The 24,481-nt window shown below is 31.4% G+C and overlaps 1 protein-coding gene across 1 annotated transcript; it reads right to left on the reverse strand.

The window, feature by feature from the left end:
* Positions 1 to 942: 942 nt before the first annotated feature.
* Positions 943 to 23,130, reverse strand: bdwf (bedwarfed). Its single transcript, XM_067269030.1, has 3 exons — positions 22,640 to 23,130; positions 12,292 to 12,455; positions 943 to 1,171 (listed from the first exon to the last, which is right to left on the reverse strand). Exons 1-3 carry the CDS (start codon positions 23,000 to 23,002, stop codon positions 964 to 966), a joined length of 735 nt encoding a protein of 244 aa, XP_067125131.1. The 5' UTR covers positions 23,003 to 23,130; the 3' UTR covers positions 943 to 963.
* Positions 23,131 to 24,481: the final 1,351 nt, after the last annotated feature.

The raw sequence follows: 24,481 nt of genomic DNA on the forward strand, positions 1-24,481 counted from the left end.
TAAAGCCAGAAAGGTATCTGCCTAACTTAGTCTTAGTGATCTTTCCCAGAACTATGTTATATTGAAATACTGTGTATAGATAGTACAAGAATTGTTCACAATCAGTAAGATGTGTTAACTGAAGACTACATTTAAGTAATATAAATTATTGTTATTATATGATATTTCAAGTTACCTTTTGATCCTATTTCACACATTATTTTATATTTTATGACGAATTTTAATTAATTCCATTCTTATGTTTAATATAGTAATATAAAATGTAATAAATTATATAACAGATTTTCGGCATTTTCAAATTTTATGATTATCAATTGTTGTTGAAGACTTACTTTTAGAATAAATTCTTGGAATACGTGCCAAAATTCTTTTTTTCTGAAGTGCTTTCGTTGCAAAGTTAACATTTAATCAATCGTGAATAATTGTAAAATTCTAAATCATCGACGACTTGCTAAAATAACGTGTTTTATATTTACCACGCGGGTTAATAAACCCGGAAAATAACTTCCGACGTACGACGGGTCTGCAGACGACGATCCGTGAATGATTGTCTCTAAAAATTGTCCAGATTATTACGCAGCTGTCACTAATTCTTCTCTATTTAATAAAGTGTTCTTCACCACAAATGGCTTAGACATTTCATGGTAAAACATTTATTAAATTATACAGAAACATGCTCCAACTAATTTTCTTCGTTATAAAAATTAATCTCTCGTCAGTTGTAAAATTAGTTGCAAAATGGATTTATTTTGTCGAAACTAGAAAAAAAAGGATCTATATTAATCATAAGTTTTAATAGTAATTAACTTAATTTTTTTAAATGTTAAAGAAACTCACCTAAAATTGACATGAATTTGGGATATTCTCTAAATTATTGTAGATATTTTAATTAAGTTTGAAAAATGATATAATTACAACAACAACAACAACAACAACAACAAATTTCTCGAGTTTTTAAACTTTTTAATCGTCTTCTGCGAGATTGAAAAGAATTTCGTTGATCTGATAAATTGCCAAATTTCTCTTTCTGGACGACATCTTTCTTAATACTGCCGCTAAATACTGACAGAAGTATCCTTCGGCATCGTTCTGAATCGGTGTAAATTTTAAAATGTTATTGTCTTCGACGGTCGATATGTGTCTGTAAATATCTGCAGAATGTGCAAATTTTCTGAAATATAAAGTAATTTTGTGAATATACTGTACATGTTATTCGGATCTGTTATTGTAAAATACTTACAATCAAATAAAAGAATTACTATTTGCTATATTTATTTAATAAAAAATGCAAATTATATTGTATCAACTACATATACTTATTATTTAGACACTAGAGGATAATTAAAATAGTTGTAACAGAGACATTAAGGAGTTTATTTTAAAGATACATAATTTAAAAATAAATAAATACTAAATACACAGAAAATGAAATCATGCCCCAAATTAAATTTTTTGCCTAAAATGTTCACTCTGAAGCAAAGATATTCTTTCTCCTTGATAATTTATTTACATAAAGTTATTTTTTTCCATTTTTTTCTTTGTTTCAAAGTAAGCGTGATGAATATAAATTCTGCAAAATATCACAGAAAATCTTTGTTTGTACTTTATACTGCATATGCATTTTTGAAAACATTTTGTAATATAAATATTTTCAAAAATATGCTTGTTATTATTTACCATTAATTAAAAATTACCAAATATCTGTTGCTGATCAAATGTTCTCAAATGATAGGAAAAAAAGTACAAAATGTTATGTGCCTTTGTCATCTACCAAGTGACAATGGAACTGAATAAATGCATTTTTATACATTTCTTGTTTTATCTGCTACATTCAAGATCTGCTGCCTAACATTGTTTTAAATCCTCTTTAATCTTCTCTAATTTTATCTTATATATTTGACTTTTATCAGGTTGTAAGAGAACTTCAAACCACCTTATTCTCTCTATAACAAATTTCTTTGGTCCTAGTCTCTCCAGTTTGTAAATTAAAACATATTTGTATATTGTATTCCAAATTTTGATTTATTAGAAAATGTTTATTCTGCATCAATAGAAGTCAAAAATTTGAATACATACTACTGAAAAAGAAATGGCATAAAATATAGCTTACAGAATACAGTGGTTAACGGTTAACGAACGATTCGGAAGACGAACACTTTTGCAAAAGATTTTTATTTTCGGACAACAAACACGCATTCGGATAATGAACACCTCACAGAACACAAGAAGCAACACTGCTTTTAAGATTTGTAAAACTATATTTTAATGGCATCTATACATGGTTTATGGAATGAGACTTTCACTGTTGTATACATAACCTTTTTTGCACTAGTTAATTTCTGTTCTCTGAATTTTTATAAGTGCTTTACTGAACTTTTTATTTAAAAAATTGATATTATGGGGCCCAAAAAGAGTCTAGCATCAAGAACTGTGTTCACTATAGAAACTAAGCAAGAGATAATAGCCAAGATAGAGAGTGGGCAGATGTCTGATATTGTAGGCAGATGACTTTAACAGATCTACAGTACAATCTTAGCTAAGATATAATCAAAATCACTCAAACAGATAAAGGAGTAACGAAAATCGCATCTAAGAAACAAAGATGTGTCATCCACGAAAAAATGGAGAGATTGCTTTTAGTTTGTTATTTTGTTATGTAAATAAACATAGTAAAAAAGTATATAATTTTTTATTTAATTTTTGGGGTCTCCAGAACGAATTAATCGAATATCCACAAAAATCTATGATAAATCAATAATCAGTTAACAAACAATTCAGAGAGTGAACGTGGTCTAGGAACGAATTACGTTCGTTAACTAATCATCCACTGTAGTTTCATCAAATTTAAGGAGCATATTACATGAATGGAAACAGACGAAATTCAACAACTTGATCAATGGCACTAATTACCAAAAACTTGACAAAATGGAATGAAGAAACAATCACCATGGCCGACAGAGGAGTCAAAATATTTAATGAAATGTGTGAAATAAATCTGGAATTCCAAAGTTTTAATAATTTAATAAAATTAGTCTTTCGACTTTTTTTGGAATTACAGAAAGAATATTTTCATTCTGAATTCCCGTAGTCAAAAGAGAAGCCAAAATGAAATATTGAAGCCACGAAAGCTTTCGCAGTTTCAATGTTTAATTTTGCAATATTTAATAAGCAAAATTGTGACTTACAATGCAGTAAGTTTTATGATGAAATTGAGTGACCAAAACTTAAAATAATATAAACAAAGTAACCCCATCTAAAAAATATGCTTGGTTTGACTCTAGGAATCTTACAACCTAATTTATTAAATTTGAAATCATATGTTCATAAAAATATCATTTTTTTGTTATTAGATTTTCAAAATAAAATGTTTTAGTAACATTTACATATTATAGTTTACACCTCCAAATCAATAGCAGTAATAATGTACTAAGGGATTGTTGATAAGGTTCATACATATTTCTTGACAAAAATTTTTTTTTGTCAATATTTTGTTAAGACAGCTCGTATTTATCACCTGCAGCTGCTCCGCCCCTTTTCGGTATCAAGAAATTAGGTCAGCCTACCCCTGACACATGCAATTGGTCTGTCTCGATGGAATGCTTGTACAGTGAAACCTTGCTTAACGAGCCCCTCGCATAACGAGCAAAACAAATTTGTAAAAATTGACTCGCTTAACGAGCGATGTTTCGCATAACGAGTGACGAGAAGGGCTGTCCTGGATTGTGCGCTTGCCCTATCAGTCTGAGTTTAGCACTCTTTCCGCTAGCATCTTAGTGTCGCTTGTGGTCACATATTTTTGCAAACTTGTGTTCATACATATTACATATAAACATCAACAACCACAGCCCGTTATATAATAAACATGCCAAGCAATATGCCAAATTCTTGGGCTATGTGAAGGCTATAATTAAATATCAGAAATTGTTTAATTTGACTAGAGGTAGGCAGTTATGCTACCATCTCATATTAAATTTAAAGGCCAATTCCCGAAATGTCTAAATTAAAAGTTAATTTATAATTATTAAATTTAATACGAGATAGCAGCATAACTGCCCACGTCTAGTCAAATTAATTAATCGTTAACATTTAATTATAGCCTTCACATAGCCCAAGAATTTGGCATATCGTTTGGCATGTTTATCAGACATGTTATCTGATTTTTTTGTTTTCTGCAAATCAAATTTGCATTTCAGGTTGGTTCATTCTGCATTACAAAAGATGATGATGATTCACGCTCCTTAACAATGTATATTGTATAATTGTCTTTGAATAAACATTATACATAAAATATTTGAGTATTTTTTGACGTGGAATGCATTATCGTATTTTACATTAATTTATATGAGAAAAATTGTTTAGCTTAATGAGTGTTTTTCATTACAAGTAAGATTCTGGAACAAATTATGCTTGTTAAGTGAGGTTCCACTGTAAAAGTGTAGCCCTGTATCAAATTTTATGCCTTTGTGTTCTTATCTTATAGTTTTGCACTTAAATTGTCTACAAGGACTTATTATACCAGGGACCTGGTTCAGCAAATTAAGAAAACAATTCAGAAAAAGCAAACAGTCTTTATTTTTCACCTGAACACATGTTACACGATATCATTGTGTTTAGGACCTGTTGGTCCCTCATCAGCAGGTTTACGACCAACAATTTCTAAAACAAATTAAAAAATTATTACAAAATTATAAAAATTTCCGACAACAAAGAAAAACAATTTGTAAAAGTAATGTATATACCAAAGTTATTTGAGAGCATTAAAAAAGTAATAGAAAGTAAAATAAATTTAATACGAGAAAAAATAAACTTGACTAAAAAATATCCTTATTATAGAAATGATAAAAAATATGAAATAACAGAAGAAAAAATTGTAGTATATTTATTTGATTGCAGTTGTAAACAAAAGAAAACATATTGGGGAAACAAAAAGAAAATTAAAAATAAACACAAAAGAACATATCTGCACCATCAAAAGTAATTATGCAAATTCAGCGGTAGCAGAACATTGTAATATAACAGGATGCAAAATAGATATGAGCACTATAAAAATACAGAAAAAAAATTTTTTTCGGGCAATTGTAAGGTTGCCGATTTTTAGGGGCAATAAGTTAATTGCGCGTCAGGAAGACCTAGGGGCGAATCGTATGTGGGTGGCAGTGGCAAGAGACAAAGATGACAAGTGTCTTACAAAACCGTTTATTTTTGACATAAAATTAAGTTACACAATACTGACACAAAAAATTCAATCTAGATCTTTTTTCCGCTGGGGAGCACCCAATGTCCGTGGACGAGTGAAGACTGGTGACCGATGTCGTGTGTCTCGGATCCTTGATGAAGGAGTGTCTGTTGCACGGGAGGTGACGGGTGATGCTACGGATGGACGGAGCCACCGGTGGAAACACTTGTCTGGAGGAGAGTCACCGCTTGACCTTGAGATTCGGGGGTTTTATAAGAATTTCCCTCGAACCTCACCCTTTTGATTGGTCCTAGTTTCCCTCTCCCTTACCCCGATTGGTCATTCTTTTGTTTTTAGGCGAAAACCGAGACCGATCTGGTTCGGGAAATGTCCAAGAGGTGTCGACGGAGTCTTTGAAGTCCACACTTGTATTTTATGCCGTTATGGTCCTTTTTTCTGACGTTTTTGACCCCAAACAATCTGGCAGATGTTCCTGTGGCCATTTACCCCCCCCTTTGTTTCTCGATTCCGACACTTGCTGGTGAGCACCTGGACAAAGCTCCTTCTCTTTCGGTTGAACATCCCCCTCTGTCGTTTGTCACCCATCACGTTTGTCTTAAAACGCGTTATTTCCTTTTTGTCTGGTCTATATCACCGATACAATTTCTTGTTCCAATTTAACCTCCGAAATTTCCCAACTTCAGAACTTTATAATTAATTGCAATTTTTGACCTGATTTTAGGGACTTCACACAATTATATGAACACAACCACATAGTAAGACAAAAAAATAGAATGACAAATGAACAACAATACAGAAGGGAAATACACCAATCATGGAACAGAATCATTGGCAGAGAGAATGAAGGAGTGGAGGTATAAAAAGAGAAATAACCTCGGGATAAGACAATGTTCAAGTGATAGTGGGAGAACGATGATGCAAGTTTTAAAAAATGTTTAAACCAGTTTTTATCAATATAACTTATTTTTATTGTATATAGGAATATGATTGAATTTATGCTATTTATAGTCTTAAATATTGATGTATTTAAAGATGTATTTATGTATCAAAAAAACTAAGTTCTATTTTATTTTACTTTATTGTTGGGAATTTTTATAATTTTGTAATAATTTTAAAATTTGTTTTAGAAATTGTTGGTCGTAAACCTGCTGATGAGGGACCAACAGGTCCAAAACAATGATATCATGTAACATGTGTTCAGGTGAAAAATAAAGACTGTTTGTTTTTTCTGAATTGTTTTCTTAATTTGCAGAACCAGGTAACTGGTATAATAAGTCCTAGTAATAAATAAGTCCTTGTAGACAATTTAAGAACAAAAGTGTAGTCCTGTGTTGGAAAACCTTTTTTTGAGTTAACAAACACAAACAGATGTGTAGTTAACTGTTTTTCTATGTCTGTTAGTTTTTCATCTGTCTTAATCAGGTGATAAATTATGGACATCCTGTATTATTATTTCATAAATTTAAAATTTATGAAACAATAATTACAAAATTAGTAAATATATAATATAATTTAAGTAAAGCAAAGTTTATTTTTCAATGTCAAAATAACAAACCAAATAAATTACAGTTCTACTGCATTTCAAGACTTAAAAAGTAGAAAAAGGAGGACTTTCCAGAAGAAAATTAGAATAAGTAAGAGAAATTTAAAAATAGTAAAAATCATTACTTTGAGAAGGATGTTCAATAAAGTATGACAAAAGCAGTCTATAGTATATTTGACAAAATATCATCTCATTTACAAGGCAAAGAAAGATAGTTAACATAGTTATGATAACTGAGTTAGAGTTATGGAAAAATAACGTTACAAAAGTTTAATTTACAAGTTTTAATGTCAGTTTCATTATTACAGTGTAATTTCTGCTTAAACTGTAAGATAATTGAAAGATTATAATAATCAACTAAGTTGCAAGATTTAAAAAATTGTAAATTTTGATAGAAAAACTTTAAATGTCAATTACTTAAGCTTTATTATTACTATAGTGTTATCTTTCCTTGAATTTATGATGTTAACATTTACTCCAAGTGAAAGGGGGCTTAGTGATCCAAAATACATTTTGGAGAAAAGAAGAAAAGAAAAATAATAAATGGATGAAAATTTTCTGGTGATTAGTTTCAATTCTCTCTCAGGCATAAATCTATATAATCTATATTGCAGAGTAGTTGAATAATTAAGATTTAACTTATATAACAGAACTCAAATACAACTTAGTATAACAGAACCCAAACCCAAGATTAGTACATTTGACTGTAAAATCAAATGTACTTTGACTTTACATCATAAGATTAGTACATTTGACTTTATACAGTCAAATGTACTAATCTTATGTTTATCAAGTTGTACTAATCTTATGATGGGGTTTAAAAAGCCTGGAAAGTGCTTTATTGTATTAAAGGTTGACCTTTTTAATGATTGAGGTGTTTTCTTACTAAGTCAAATTAAAAACTTAATATTGTGGTAAAAAGCAAGTAGTCAGTATTTTTTTTAAAACTTTTTTAGCATCAGATCCTTTAAATATATAGCTCAAATTTTTAACATAATCATAAATTAACAGAGCTAAAATACTCACAATCAAATAAATAATTACTAGGGTAAGGCTAGAAACTAGAGTACCATTAAGAAATGATAAGCAACACATGGACTCAATGTATGTGCCAGGAATAGAGTACCAATTTTGTACAGTAGGAATGACCAACAACATCTATGTATCACAGACAGACCCTGAAGAAATGGAGATTTATAAATCAACTCTCAAAATGAAGATCCATCAACTACTCTGGTAGTATCTCTCTTGAATAGAGATCATTATATGAGGTTCCCAACACAGAATAGAATATATAATAGTAATGATACCAGGGTGAAAGGGATAAGCAAAAAGGGAAAACAACACTAAATCTGGAACCTGTTACTAGTGTAAATCGTGTGAAAAAACCTTTCTTCACAAACATTTTTGAACTTTCTAAGATAGTTCTTCCTCGGGCAAAAGTTCTTTTTTCACACAATTTACACCGGTAACAGGTTTCGGATTTAGTGTTGATTTCACCCGTGGTGTTAAGGTGATGTTGAGTTTCTTATTTAAAAAGGGAAAATTAACGTAGTAAGTATGGTTGCTGTGTATACTAATTTTGTGTGTACCATCCTTGTAATCCAAATAATGATACTGGTAGACAATCATACAGCAATACCAGTATCATTATTTGGATTACAAGGATGGTACACACAAAATTAGGGAAAATTAAGTAAAAGTAAATCTATTCTGATAGTTTTTAATCTTTAAAATGCTTCATGTAACGTTTTGATAATTTGAATTGTATCCAGGAATTCCATTTTCCATTTGAGTATATTTCTGTCGCATTCAAAAATTTTAATTTGTCAAGAAAATCTTGAAGACAACCTTTGAAATTGCCTGAAAATGTCTGCAACTACAGAATTGCTGATTTAAAAAGGTGACTGTGAGTACTTCATCTAACATTCATTTTGTTTTTCTATTTGTTTTTGTTCTGTGCTTTTTATTTTTGAAAGTTTGAAAAAATATCAATCAAGTTTAAATTATAAAATAAAAAAAGAATAGGCTTGCAGATCAGATTTTAAAAGAGTAAACAAGCATCTGCTCCAGTAAAATAGGAAGGCTGCAAAATTTTCTAATTTTTGCTTCCTCTAGATAACAAAATTGAAAAAATTGGACTGAAAAATCGTCCCTGCATCTTCTATCTTGTAAACATTAAATCAAAATCATCTTTGGATGTTCTACTCCCTAAAGTTTAAGTTTAATGTAAAATCAGAAAAACTACAGTGAAACCTAAATTTAATTACTTTTAAGGAGAACCAGTTGAGATTACTAAAAATGGATGTATAATAAAGCTAAATGTTAAATTAACAAATGTTAAAAAGAAAAAACTTGAAGTGAAAATCTTTCCCTTATGATCTTCATTGAGACTAGATTAAATACTAGAAAACTATTGTTGAGATTTACACAATTACAATAAACATCTAAAGTTTTTTGAGAAATTTAAAGTTTATCTTTTATTATCTTGCATTACATACACAAATATAGGAATAGGAAAGTTGAAAATATGCATTATGTATACTTCATTTAGAAAAAGAAATTGATCTTGTGTCACTCAACGTTTTCTCCAACCTATTAACCGGAGTAATACTTTCCGATATTTGCTAACGCTTTCGATGCCCCCTCCTGGGCTCTTCCTCGGGCATTCGATAAACATTGTAGTGATTTGGTTGTTCACACTCCCCCATCCGACGGTGTTCGATTATGTAAGACTCCAAAGTGCATGCGTCCCTAAGCCTAATAAAACTTCCAACTGTGAACCGCTTATCCTCTCTTCTACTATACGCTCGAAACGCAAGAATAAACAAATAAATTTAATTTAAACGCTGTCGTCCATTAGGAATTGCCACGCTGTAGATAGGGACATTTCTTCCTTAAAATTAATGCTTGTGGCTTCGCACTCGGCTCTAAAAATTTCAATAGCTTCCAATATTTTTAGGTGATCGTGATGTGAGGTGCTGAGAATGATACGTGCCTTGTCAAATACCACCGTGATGTCCGGGTCTGTTGCATACGTTGCAAGGGCTGTCGTGTACTTATTTCGTAGAATGTCCGATTTATGCTCTTTCAGACGCACCTCTAACGATCTTTTGGTTGCACCTACATAAACCATTTCTTTATTATGCCTGCCATCTATTATAGGGACTCTGTAGATGCCCGGTAACCTATTGGGGTTCGGACAATCTTTTCCATTCCTTAGTAGGCTAAAAATGGTTTGACATCTCCTGTACGCAACCCTAATCTCCTGTTTCTTGGCAATGTCAGCAGTGGTGACATTCGAAATAGTTAACAAAGGGTTCGCTAGCAGAAAATTTTTCCCTGACAAAATCACCGACAAATGAAATGGAAGTTTTGGCTAGAAATAAATACAATACCTTTTCTTACAATATATCTAATAATCAGTGGCATATTTGGAACGTAACGAGCCCTGGGCTAAGACCAGGTAACAATAGTGTATTAGTGCTGTCGACCTATTTTGTTTTTTTTTTTTTAGGCAGAGAAATTTTTCACCCCGAATGGCACTGCTGATATTAGACAGATGTCATCATCTCTTGAAATATGATATCCTTTTTATTTCGCTGTCCATAGCCCGACACATCTTCCATAGCCATCTTGTATTATCTTGCGCGCGTGGGATTGTGGATCTCTCTTATGACTGGATCTAGTTTCAAGAACTCTCTCGAATCGATCGCGATTAAACCTCGTTTCGGTCAAGATTGAAACGGTCGAGAGAGATCGCACCAAGACATAGTCCCCGACCTTGCTCACAATCTAGGTTGAAATGCTCAGTGCAAACGGGGTATAAGGCTCTAGTTTAGTAGTATTACAGAATATAATATGTATATTTCAATATATTTTTTAAAAAAAACAAAACCACCGAGAAATGTTCCGTGTGTTTAACTAGGTGCGGAAAACTGAAAATTTTAACAATGGGTTCGGCCGAACCTGTGCAAACCCGCTGAATATCACCACTGAATGTCAGTATATAACGTTTTTAGAATGGGGTTAAACGTGACAGGGACTACAAGCTTGTCATCTTCCTTTACCTTAATATACCCACCTTATACGTCCTCTTTATTTTGATAGCAATGCTTGTATTTTTTAACGAGCGTATGTATAAGGTTGGCGTACCCATACTCCTTTACTATCGCTTCTATATAATTAATCTCCTGCGTTAACGCCTGTGTTGTGGAAGAATGAGTATACGCCCTCATGACTAATGATTAGAAAGCCACTACTTTATAAGGAAAAGGATTGCACGAACCTATCAGGATGTATGTTGTGACTGCCATCGATTTCCTATAGACTGCCGTTCGTATGCTCGTTTTGTCAAACATTATGTCAATATCCAAAAAGTGGATCCTATTACGGCTGTGTTGTTCTATCTCTACCACAACGTGTTGTTCATCTCTACCACATCTCTACCTATTACTCCGGTTAATAGGTTGGAGGAAACGTTGAGTATATCATCCTGGTGTATTAGAAGTGGAGAATATTTATTGGATCTTGTGTCATTACTTAAAAGACAAAAAGTAAGACAATTAGGACACTTTTTTAAAAAGCAGGCTATTTCCTAGGAAAAATAAGAAAAATAGAATGATTATGAAACCTGAAATTATTGAAATGAATATTGTAGAAAAAATTACTTTAAAAAGATGGACAAAAAACTGCTTAATTCTAGAAACCATTAGATGGTTTCTAGAATTAAGAAAATTATATTTTATTCAAAAACATTTTTGTTCTTTTATAAAATTAACATCAGCTGAAAATTACCAAGTGCTTTAGTACAAATACATTCAAAAGACAACCTCTCGTTCTAAAGCATTCAATAATTTTCACAGCTGATGATGTTCTTATAAAAAAATGAAAACATTTCTGAATAAAATTTAATTTGGTTTCCAGAATTATGCATTTTTCTCATCTTTTTGGATATGGTACCAAGTTCATGAAATATTTTTGTTAAAATTACTTTATTAAAAATAATTTCGAAAATTAAATTCAAAACAAGAAAAGAGCACGATTCATCAGTTTATGGAAGATGAGCACTTGAGGATTCTTTGAAATGTTTGTTTTATAAATTCCTGAAGCATAGGCAAAGTTCTCATGTATATATGTTTTCACTGAGATATTTGTATCTAGATAGCCAAGTTGTTTAGCTACATTTTTATGATGTCTACTTATGGAAAGTATACAAATTTATCTTTTAATTTAAAAAGTTGAAGTGATTAAAGAAGCAGAAAAGAAAGGGAAGAGAAAGTATACTGTATTCAAAGAATATGGAATACCAGCAAACACTAGAAACTTGCAGAAAATTACTTCAACTTTCAAAAATTGAATTTTCCAAATTGCATTTGGATTTTTTTCCAGATATTTGAACTGAAAAGATTTGACTATTTTTTTAATAAATTATTGAATTATATGTTTATAAGACATTTGCTTTTCAAAAATTTGTATAATTTTATTATAAATAATAGTTGTCACATAATATGAATCTAATCAGAATATGAAAACTGTGTAAAAAAGTTACCTCTTCTTCTTTCCTAGCATTCCTGGAATAATTGCTTCGTACGGTTCCAGAGCAGCATTTTCTGTTGGCATGGCCGGTGAAACGTCACCATTTGATTCTATAGAATGGGGAACGTCCACTTCACATTTTATTTCTTCCATTACATTTTTATCTATTTCCTTATCCTATATGAAAAAAATTATATTGTCATCATTTATTTGTTAAAATATATTTTAAAAAATTTATAAAATAAAGTAGCTAAAATAATTTGATATAATTGAATATACTACTCAAATGAAGTTTCATTTGATACTTTTATTTGGATAATTTTGTTTATTGATAAAACTTGTTTATAAATGTTTAAATATAAATGTTTCTGTAAGAAGACAGACTGTTAATGAAGTGTAAATTATAATTAATTAAATTTACAGATGGCCAAAAGGCCAAGCTATTAAGGTGTCAGCCTACCGCTCTGGGGGACCCAGAAATGAATATAAATGGGAAATTTTTGGGGTGATATGTTGGGTTGCATCTATCACCACCTAATTGTCCATTGTGAGCTGGCAAAATCCACAATGGGCTGGTTAAAAGGCTCATTAGATGGAGTCTGTAGACCATTAGGTGAAAAGGCCCATAGACCATAATTTTACCAAAAGGAATCTATGGCACAAAACAGATTAAGAAATCTTAGAGTGGTAGCTATTGAATAACTTTCAGAATAACTTTTTATTTCTTTCTTTCTCAAAATTTATTACAGGTGAGGTAGAAAGTTGTCAGAAAATGGCACCTTTGCAAATTTTATAATGTTTGTGTATATAGTTTTTTTTTATATATTTATTTTTCAATGCTATTCTTCTAGTTGTACTAGTTCGGTAACAGAAACTTTGTTTTAAATATGTACATAATACTTTCATTACAAATTGTGATAAATCTTAAGTTACCATTATCTGAACTGTCACCAGGATTAAAGTTACTCTGAACTGTACATATCAAATACCAAATTAATAAACAAATAGTATTTCAATATAAATTTAACTTAAAATTATGCAAAAATTTTTGGTTTAGAAGAAAATTTATCATTTTATCTAGCTTCCAAGTAGATAAGTAAGCTAAACATAAACATAACATTTTAAGATGTCAGAATTTAAATTTCTGTACTCAGACTGCTTCCTATCCATTAGAAATTTAATTGTCATTAATTTATAGAAAAAAGATGATAATAATTTTACTACAGTGTGGCAGAAACTTCAACAATATACATTGCCCTTTAATCTCTATAATATTTACCATCCAGATCACTTAACATGTTTGCAGCATTGTGTACCTCTTTCACTTTTCATCTTAGTCATTGTATACACACCACCTTAGTAAAATGCAATGATATTTAATGGGACAATATTTTCAAATTCAGATTTATATTTGGTAGGCAGCCATACATAAAGTATATTTACCATCATCTTACCATTTACAGTATAAACACTTACCGATATAAATGATATATGATGTTCAAGTATATTGAATACATTTACATTGATAATAAAATAACATTTATTATACTTTAAATGATTTATTAAAAATAAATTGAAAAATTGGACATTCCCCAATAAAATTGAAATTACTTCTTTTTATAAAAAAAACAATAATTTATTCAATAAAATTAAAAATTTTTTTAAGATAAAATAATTCCTCTTTGAAAAACCTTTAAGAATAAGTAGAAGAAACTAAGAAAGCAAGCAAAGAAATGAATGAATGTTTATCTGCATCTTTTTGTTGACTTTACTAGACCTTTGGTTGCCAAGTTAATGATAAGAATTTGATAACCTACTAAGCTTGGATTGCCTTGAATTCAAATTTTGATTCCTAACTAAAGACCAGAAATAATAGCACCTTAAAATTGTCACATATCTATTTGTTTTCTATTGGTCATTATATGAATAATCCATGCATTTGTAATGCTTATTTCAAGAATAAGTTCAAAGAATACTTTTTAGTGCTAACCACAAATAGAACACGACGATGAAATTTATATAGCATAATAATTAACCAGAACATACATCTTCAGGCATAAGAAGTCATTTTTTATAATTGAATTCACCGTAAAGAACATCCTACAATGCTAAAACCAATTTTAAATGTACCAAATCTAACAGACTGTATATACCCATGGTAACCAAACTGCAGCTTGCGAGCTGCATATGGTTCTTCAAGACCTTTATTGCAGCTTCCATATAATTATACAATACTACATGACTACATGTGTAAGTAGCATGTCTCAAGTATATAAAAAGAAATTCTATAACTATATGGGAGCTGCAATAAGGGTCTAGAAGAGCCACATTTTGGCCACTGTGGACATATAACATCAAGAGGAAAATGAAAAAATTCTTTACATTGTGAACATCTTGCTTAAAAAGTTGTTGTAGGATAAATAAACAATTCATTTTGTATTTTAGCTCCAAAAACTTTTATTTTAGGCATAGTCAAATAAAAATACATTAAATAATATCTATACATTAATTTGATAAGCCTCAAATACTGTCTATCTTTGTTTTAGAGAATGACTAAGGGTACAAACATGGTTCAAATATCAAATATGGTCCTGTAGTTGATGCCACTGAAGAGAGATTTGAGAAAGGTGCAATGGTGGAGAATGGTACAATGTTCAATCGACAGCAGTGGTGTGCAGTGACATTTGATGAAAGAGAAGCCGTATTTCCATAAAAATTATGAACAAATACTGGAAATGACAAAAATAAACAGTTTATTTTAATCCTAAAATAGATACATTGACATGAAACAAAGATACAAGGACTTGTTTATGAAAATAATCACACAATATGTATTTATATTTTAGAAAATACAACAGACGTGGCACTTCCACAGCTTCCACGGACTGCACATCACTGATCTACAGGTACAAATATGTGCTTCATCTAGCAATTAATTTTAGAACTAAACTATTTTAATTCTTTTGAATCTGTAATAAAAAAGTATGTATTAATAAAATAAACGCTTAAGCTCATTGCTTATATTTTATTGGAATAAAACCGTTAATTTTGACAGGTTCCTGCTGGTATTAACATTATTGATGCAAGCAAACAAATTAATGGTAAAATAATACATTTGTTTACATATACCACTCACCAAACCATCACCTGTTCATGTCACAAAAATAGAAAAATTGTTACGAACATTTTTGTCTATGTGAAATAGACACGAAATTATATCCCGAACATTACATAAATTTTGACGCTACATATTTGAATTATGTAATCGATCCGAACTTTTAAAAAACATTCTATTTTACTGGCCATTTGTTCAATATCATTGAGACCTGAGGATGTCTATTTCACATAGACGAAAATGTTTGTAAGAATTTATCTTTTTTCACGACACGAACTGGCGATGGTGTATTTACACGAACTTGGCGAGTCGTATATTTACAATTACGCAGTTTTTGAAATACATTTGTTTACCTTGGGGCAATTGTTTCGTCAGCTCAAGAAGCTGGCTTTTTGAGCAGACACTCCAAGCTGGCATTAGACTGAAATAATATGAACTTGAATGTCAATAATATTCAAATTTGGTATTATGAACATCTTTTGATATTTTCTATGCCTTGGTGATCTTGGAAGCTCAAAAGAAAACTTGGGAGTAAAGAAATTAATCCAAGTGTCTCCAATAAAGTGGAAAAGAACTGAAGAACAAACTTTAAAATTTGTATGTAAATTAAATAATTAAAATTGAAGAACTCCTATGCAACTAAATTAAATAAATAAATCTGGCAATGGAAGTAAAGGAATATTTTATAAAGTTTAATTTAATACTAAATTTTATTTACGAATGAAGTCTAGAAAAATAGTAGGCCCAGTTCAAATTTCCAAACTCTTTGAAAGCCTAGTAAATACATTATCCACTAGATCTCACTTGACATATTAATATTCCTAAATATCAAATATATTAAGAAATTGTGTTTAGACTTCTCTACTTCCTTGGATATCAAATGCATAGAAGGGTGCATGTCAAAATGGTTGGAAATAAAAATATATTCCTTTATAAAATTTAACTAGCTTCTAAACTGTTATATTAGTTAAACAACATTAATGTTACTCAATAATGTAAATTTTTTTGGAATTATTGTTGCACTGTAATAACTATGAGTACTCAAGCATCAAGAAATGCATTTTGGGTTTCTTTGAGTGTGTGATAATCTTGAGAAACTAACACTAACAGACAACATTGAGGATCAAGAGGCAAATTTTCTTCTGTAAGATTCACTGAACAGTAGTAACTCTCGCTGATCTAATGGTGGTAATTACATTTCAAACAGCACAAGACCAAGAATGGAGTTGCCAATTGGGCCAAGGACATTCAGAATAATCCAATGAATGAGAAAAAGACTATAGTGAAACAATAAAAAAACTTAAAATATCTCAATATTAACTATACAATAAAAGTTGTATAATTATTGTTCATTATTCTAAATTATTTCTTCTGCATTGCTCAATATACAGAATTTGTAAGCCAAAGATAATAAAATAATGTCCTAAAACATTTCTAATACACAAATACAAGAAAAATCATTTATGATTTTTTAATGCTATAAATATAACTGAATAGAAAAAGCATAAAAAAGAAACAAGAACTTTTAATATCCAGCAGTAAAATGAATCAAAAAGAGTTTTCAACTACTTTGAGTTACCATCTTTGACCTAGAACTGAATAATTCCAAAGTTATGACCTGATTAAAACTGAAAAATGGCTATCCAAAGTAGTTGAAAGCATTTGTTTTTTTTTTATTTTACTGCTGGTTATTGAAATATTTTTATTTCTTTGTGGTTCTTGGACAAATATATTGAAAATAAAGATTTAATTTTTTTTAAGACAAATCCAATAACTTTACATTGACTATAAGTCAATTTTAATTGAAAGCATTTCTGAAAAATAAAAAAATTTAATCCCAATCAGGATATTGCAGATAATACAAAACTTAGTGTCTTCTCATATAAATTATGTTGAGGAGTGCTGTTAACATTAACAACACTGACTTTTTATATAAAAAAATTATATTTTTATTGAATTTTTCAGTTTTCTATCATTTTTTTATGGTCAAAGCTTTCTCAGATAGGTATCGTATCTCTTCTTCTTTTATTAACCTTATAAGACAATTGTTTTCTGATACCGTCTTTCAAATTGAAGTTAATTGTTGTATCTCAGAAGCAGTAATTGCTAATAAAGGTCTTCCACAGAATGAACCACTAAGCCCTATTTTGTTCAATTTATTTGTCAATGATCTCCCAGATTTTTTTCATAGTCATAATACTAGGTATATCAATATCACCAGAGGTAGAACTGAATTGTCTTCTGTTTGCTGACAACAATGTAATATTCTCGTATTCATCTATTGGCCTTCAAAAGAAACTTAACCTTCTACAGAATTATTGTAAGTCTAATAAACTACTTATTAACGAGGCTAAATCCAAAGTAATGGTTTTTCAGAGGGGAGGCTGATTGGGAAAAGCTGATAAATTTTATTTATCTAACACTAAGTTAGAGGTTGTCTTGTCTTACAAATATTTGGGTATTTATTTTACTCCACAGGGCTCGTTTTCTTTTCGCTTAGACAAATTGTTTTTGAAATATAAACTTCAACTCACTAATCTAATAAGGCTTGTGATTAGAATGAAGCAGTCTCCTATTAAGTCACACTTTCGATTGTTTGATTCCTTGATACGCTCAAGTTTGGGATTTATTCCAAGTTTGGGTTCCTATTTAGGGTCCATTTTTTGTTGATAAATTAGAGAAGACTCAACTGAGATTTATCAAATCGATATTTCATATTAATTGTTCGAGTTGGGAACGACCGCCAATGGCTAAAGGTTTAGCATTGGCCATTTTTAGATACTGGTTTAAAATCTTAGAGCTACCAGAATTTGATCTCAAAGATGGTCTATAATAAATTGAAATTAATAGGTAGTAATTCTTTGGTCATAACTTGACCTTCTTTAGTCAAACATTTATTATTTGATTTAGGTTATTCAATTGCTTATTATACTCAATTTCCCAATAAAAAACTTTTTCTAGCTGAACTTTTCCAGTCATTAAAAGATAAATACTGGGCTCAAGATATTCTTTATCGAGCAAAAGTGTATTTTTTTGAAACTTCTCTTCCCCACAGACACCTCGAGATTATTTGTTATCAAATTTAAATTATAAGATTAAATCTTTAATAACACAATTACGACTTAATAACTATACTGTTGTATGAAATGGGTGTAGAAATAATATATCTGTTTACTCCAATTGTCCTCTATGTAACAGAATTTTTGCGTTAAGAATCATTTGTTTGTATCTTGTGAATACTCTGAACATGTAAAGGATAATTTTTTGACAATTGATTTTAATATATTTTGTTTATATGATGATAATTTAAGTTCTGTAATGTTAAATAAAATTTATAAATTTTTCTGTTATTCATTAAACATGTTAACATAGTTTTACTAATTTAAGTTATATCATCTATTTACAACTAGCAGATAAGCCCGGCATTGCTCGGGCAAAAAGTAACGATAGCAAAGATCATTACATTATAGCCAATCTTACCCGTTTTTACAGAATGCAAGAATTAGGTTCCATCTGTTTCCAGACTAATTAGAGAATTTTTAGATGGATCTAAAAATACGGTTGATTTACCGTAAAAACCACATCTGTGCCCGTAAATCTCGCAAGCCGCTTTCTCTTAACACTCCCATTGTTAACAAATACATTGTTATTTCATCCCCACGTCCATTTCCTGTTCAGATATTGTTAAGGAATACATGTTCCGGGATGTTCTCGAACGTTCCAGAACATCCCGGAACATTCTGGAATGTTGTGGAATGCTCTCGAATGTTCTGGACTGTTCTAGAAATTTCTAGAGGGCAAAACTTCCAGCCCTTATACCTTCAACAGCACACCCTTCAGGTAAAAATGGGAACCTTCTTCATGGATGGGGGATAGCGGACTACCACACCGTAAAACTCCCTCAATTGTACTGGGTCTCGTTTTTTAGTTTTAGCAGCACACACATTGTACACTTACTTTTATAATATATATTGATTATGTATAACAATGTTTGCTTTAATAATGTTGCTAAGAGTTCTGTAACCTCTTTGTAAAGTTAAAAAAAAAGTTTTCTATCTTTCATATATCTTGAAAGATATCTTTCATAAAAAGAATACAAAAAGCCAACAATTAAAATTCTATAAATGCACATTTTACTTTAAAACTTAAATTTCTATACATGTACGCAAGGCCATTGAGAGATAAGAGCTGGAGATTTTTCCACCTGTCCAGAGAAAACTTAGGGTCCAAAAGGTTGTTCCTATCCCTATGAATTTGTGTTATTTTAAAATAAAAATAAAAACTTTAACACTACTTTTTATTAATAAGAAACCCCATACAAAGCTTTTGACAGCCCTACATGTATTTTTGCACCATATTTTAATTGAGAAAGCGTACTAAATTGGAAATCATGTTTTCGAAGTCATGTTTATTGGAAGTCATTGTTTATTGTGAGAAAAGTATGAAAATGGAAGTCATGTTTATTGTGAGAAAAGTAATAAATTTATACTATTTAATAATTGTCATTAAAATTAATCATTATTGAATATTTGTAGATGTTGCCAAGAGAGTTTTGACAGACACTTGATGACACGAAAAAACTGACTCCATCAAGTGTGTACAAAGGTATGATACAAAATATTTTATCATTTGGAATTCTTTCAGTCAGTGAAGAAATGTTTTTTATACTGTTTTTGATTCTTTAATTATGATGCCTAATTTGTTAAATGTAAAGTTACTGTATAAAGAAAAAGGTTTAAGTAAAGTTTTAGTTTTACATAAATTATTGCAATTTCTTCTACAGCAAATGCTGGAAATGTCCCAGAGGCCTCAAAATCCAGGGAAGTAAATTCTGAAGACTTAGCAGACCAGATTCCATGGGAAATTATGTGACCAGCAAAGATGTCTTTAAAAACTGTAGTCAAGAAACCAGAACATCTGTGAGCAAGCAGTAATGTCATCAACCACAAAGTAGAAATGTAGAACATACAACATACAGATCTTGTATTCAATGCCATTTATATAACTTTAACATCATTACAAATTTCTCACCTTACAGTAACTTTTGGACATCTTGTATAAATTTTCATCAAGTCATTGATGTAAGTATATACATTTCTTTTTAAATCAATAAATTACTTTAGTTTCAATAATAGTAAAATCAAAAACACTAGTGTCATTATCATGGGCTGAATCATTTATACCTAGCCTAGAAGTAAAAAAGTTATTCTATCTTAAAGTTTTTTTACATGTCTACTCAGTGTTGTACTTGATCATTAAGCTACAACTATACTGACAGAATGATCCATCAAGCCCTGTCAGTCAGCTTATTGAGAATTATTAACTTATCTTTGATGGACACATTGTAAATTGAACTGAGGCAGATGATATTGGATCTCAGACACTGACAAATTTAGTACACTGCTTCTCTTTAAAAAGCCAACATTAATTATTAATTTTGAGTTTTTTTGCTGCTTTGAAAATTTATTTACATAATTTTTACATAAATTTTTATACAAAATATTAAATTTTGGAGACTTCTCTTTTGGTTAACTCAACATTTTTCTCCTCTTTCTTAGCTAGCATCATTGAAACCTTGTTGTGAGACTCTCTTGCCCCTTAGCAGACCTGTTTTGCTTTTTTGTTTGAACAAATGAAATGTGTAGAATGTTCCTTTATCAACATACCACTCTTAAAGATTTCACTTTTTGTTAGTAAAAATAGCAATAATTTATACAGGTAAGAATTACTACAGGCCCTTAAGTTTTCTCCAAGCCAGGGTTAAAAGGTACATCTTTCCTTCCTTCCATTCTCAGCACAATAATACTGAGAAAGAGAATTTTCATGAGGTTAATATATTTCTGATTTAGCTTTGTTTTTTAGCCAGTTCCTCCTCTTCTCTCACCAACTGTTTCTCTTTGAATCCAAACACAGGATTAACCAAAGCCATCAGATTCTAGACAAATAAGAGAACCCAGTATACACATCAATTACACATCATCTTTGATTGAAGTATTGTCTAGTTTCTCTCACTAATCTTCATTAACTTGACAGAAGTCGACACATTCGTTAAAGACCTTTTTACGAGGGTAGTCGTCCAGTTACCTTAACAAATAAAAAGAAGGCCTTTATTAAATGCATTAACTCCCGTCGTGTCGAGATAGAGGCAGTCGGCGAAATCAAACGTTTTGGGCGACTCCTTTTATCTGGGCCCTCGGTCGAGATAAAGAGGGACAGACACCAGATTCATTTGGTCTTGCTATGCATACTAACAGTTACAGAGAGTAAACAATTCATAACAATTGTCGGTTTGAGGTAACAAAAAGGCATCTACTGTTTCTTTAATTAATTAGTTATAATTAGGTGAGATGTAACAAGTGGTGGTGTCTTTTTGGGGAAAATAGAGACCGTCTTTCATCTTTTGACTCTGAGTTTCGAACACAGAACAAACATAAGCATAACAAATACGAGCCGGATAATTCACGCAGAAACCCACACACATCACACACAACATTGATAAAAAAATGTCCACGTAGACACCCCACGGGGACATATATCCTAAAGTTTCTACGACGGTCGACGCTATCGATATTGCAACAAGAACGACAGAAACAACGTTCGGTATAAACGGCGAAAGCAATTTGGGGAGAAGAAGGACACTTTACACCACTTTGAAGTTTACCTCAAACCAGTACTACTGCCTATTCTCCACACTCCACGTCGCTCGCCTCAACCTCTGCTCCACGTATAGTCGTGCGCTCGGCTAACCGACGGCTCGCATCTCGATGCACGGGCGGGACAAGCCCCCACACTCCAATTATATAATATCAAGTACTCCACAAACAGTCAAGCGGTCTACTCGAAGTCAGGATAGTCACACGGGCAGACAGAAACACAGAAATGCTAATCTCGACAGGAAAAAGCATGAAAAAGTGCCCTTCCCCATCCCGAATCTACCCGGAACCACCACCGCTCATCGCATTTCACCTCATTACCCCTAAGTAATTAAAAAAAAACAGTATATGTCTTTTCCTTACCTCAAACCCAACTGCTAATCATAGATAAATCTCATGCACTATTTATTTTTTGCTACACTCGACATATAATGATAACATTTGTTGGATGAAAATCATGCAGCAACAATTGGATTTTTCAAACATAAAATGTGTAACTAATAAGAAATAAAAGTTTAAACATGCATGCAAGTGAGTAGTTGCTTTAGTAATAATTAGCAAAATATATGTAATGTGAGAGATTGATGAGATACCTGAGTCATTTCTGGAATATCCGCAGAGTTTCTTTTGTTATCACAGGAAGGAGGATGAAGCACCGTTGTAGGATGATAAGCGTTCAAATGACGGATCATATTCGTTGTGTTCCCACATAATTTCAACTCGGAGTTGCAACCGAGATTGCACACGACGATCGTCTTATCGACAACGCCTTCTTCCGTCACTTTATAATCGAAATATTTCCAAACAACGCTACGTTTGGACATATTTCTCTTTCGAATAATACTTATAGAAAAACTTCCAGCAGAACGATTTGATAAAAGATGGCCACCGATTGTTGGAACGACGATCGATGATCGACCGCATTTATTCGATCTTCCATCGATCCGGTTAATCATTCGCTAACAAAAATATTGCACTTATCCTTAGGGATATTTTTATTTATTAATTTATATCTTTTAATTAGTTTAATCAAATCGATGACGTTTTATCGTATTTAGAATTTTAAATCGTCTTCGATGACGTTTGGCCATTTGAATTGACCGAACGGCTTATGGCCTTTTAAAAACTAAAAGAATTACGTTTTTCGAAGGTTTTATTCATTTATTATTATTTTACGGCGTTTATTTGCGATTTAAATTATAAAAATATAAGTATTTTTATATAATTGACGAAATCGGTTTCGTCTGTCTCTCACGCTCTATGTCTGGTGAAATAGTTGGCGCTTGCGTAATTTAGTTTAATTTTTTTCTTACTTTTACGCATCTAATTATTTCTTAATACTACTTTTTACGCTTCTCTGCTGCCTATAATGCGAGTTGTCAAATCCTAATTAATAATTGACAAAACTGCCATACAGTGCATTTGATTGGCCAACGAGTATGACTGCAAATTCAAAATTTATTGTTTTCAGTATATAGCACCTACGAAATTGTTTGCCTCTTTTGGCAAAAATAGTAGGGAAATAGATATTATAACATTGTGGTATACAAAAATATGGCGTCTTTCAAAATGAGAAAACTGTTTTTGAATATCATGGTTTCCGTTTTCACTTTAAAATAATGTCTTCCTCTGTAAATAAACTTGCAACGATTTCCGTGTCAAAACAATTTATTCCTCATTCACAATTTTTCACTTTTTAAGTCTACGTGAGTGTATATTCTCTGTGTAAAAGAACTTGATTGAACCTAACCATTGGAGAGGCGACCAATTACCAATGTGCGGTGGGTTTATCCACTCGGCTAATGGCGAGCACCTTCCTCTCGGATTCGATCCGGGTTCCCCAGAGCAACTTCAGGAATTTTTAATGGGCGGTCTTCTAGTATATGTCGGGCTTTGTTCCTCACCATCGAATCATCTCTTTTATAAACCTGGTCGAACCCAGGATGGGTATGGAAAACAAAGACCCTTTTATTGCCTACAGAGCGGAAAGAACCAAAAACCGGAAAAAGATGTCATATTAATTTTTTTTTTATTTTTCCAGTGTTCCAATGTATACTTATACATTGAAACACACACGGCATATTCTAATTGTTACAGTCATCGTAGTAGATCCCACCAGTAGGCAATGGATAAAATCATTACACTTGTATTTGGTCGCGGATTCGCGCCTCACCAACTGGCTGACCAGGTGGAATTTCCGGGTTTTCTTTACATGTGAAGAAGCACACGTAAAGAAAGCGAGTAAAGTGTACACATAAATAGGAGCGCACGATTAGGCCATTATATAAGACCGGCTCTTCGTGAGTGGCCTAGCGATCACCCACAAGTCTCTCGGAGAAAAAGGCGAAGAGCCACAAAACTCCATAAAAACCACCGCAAAGAAAGAAAGAAAGAACCATTCAATTCTTAAGATTAACTTATCTTTAGTTCAAATG

This window comes from Centruroides vittatus, unplaced genomic scaffold (assembly GCF_030686945.1).
Source record: "Centruroides vittatus isolate TY-2023 unplaced genomic scaffold, ASM3068694v2 contig_345, whole genome shotgun sequence".
Taxonomy (NCBI): Eukaryota; Metazoa; Arthropoda; class Arachnida; order Scorpiones; family Buthidae; genus Centruroides; species Centruroides vittatus.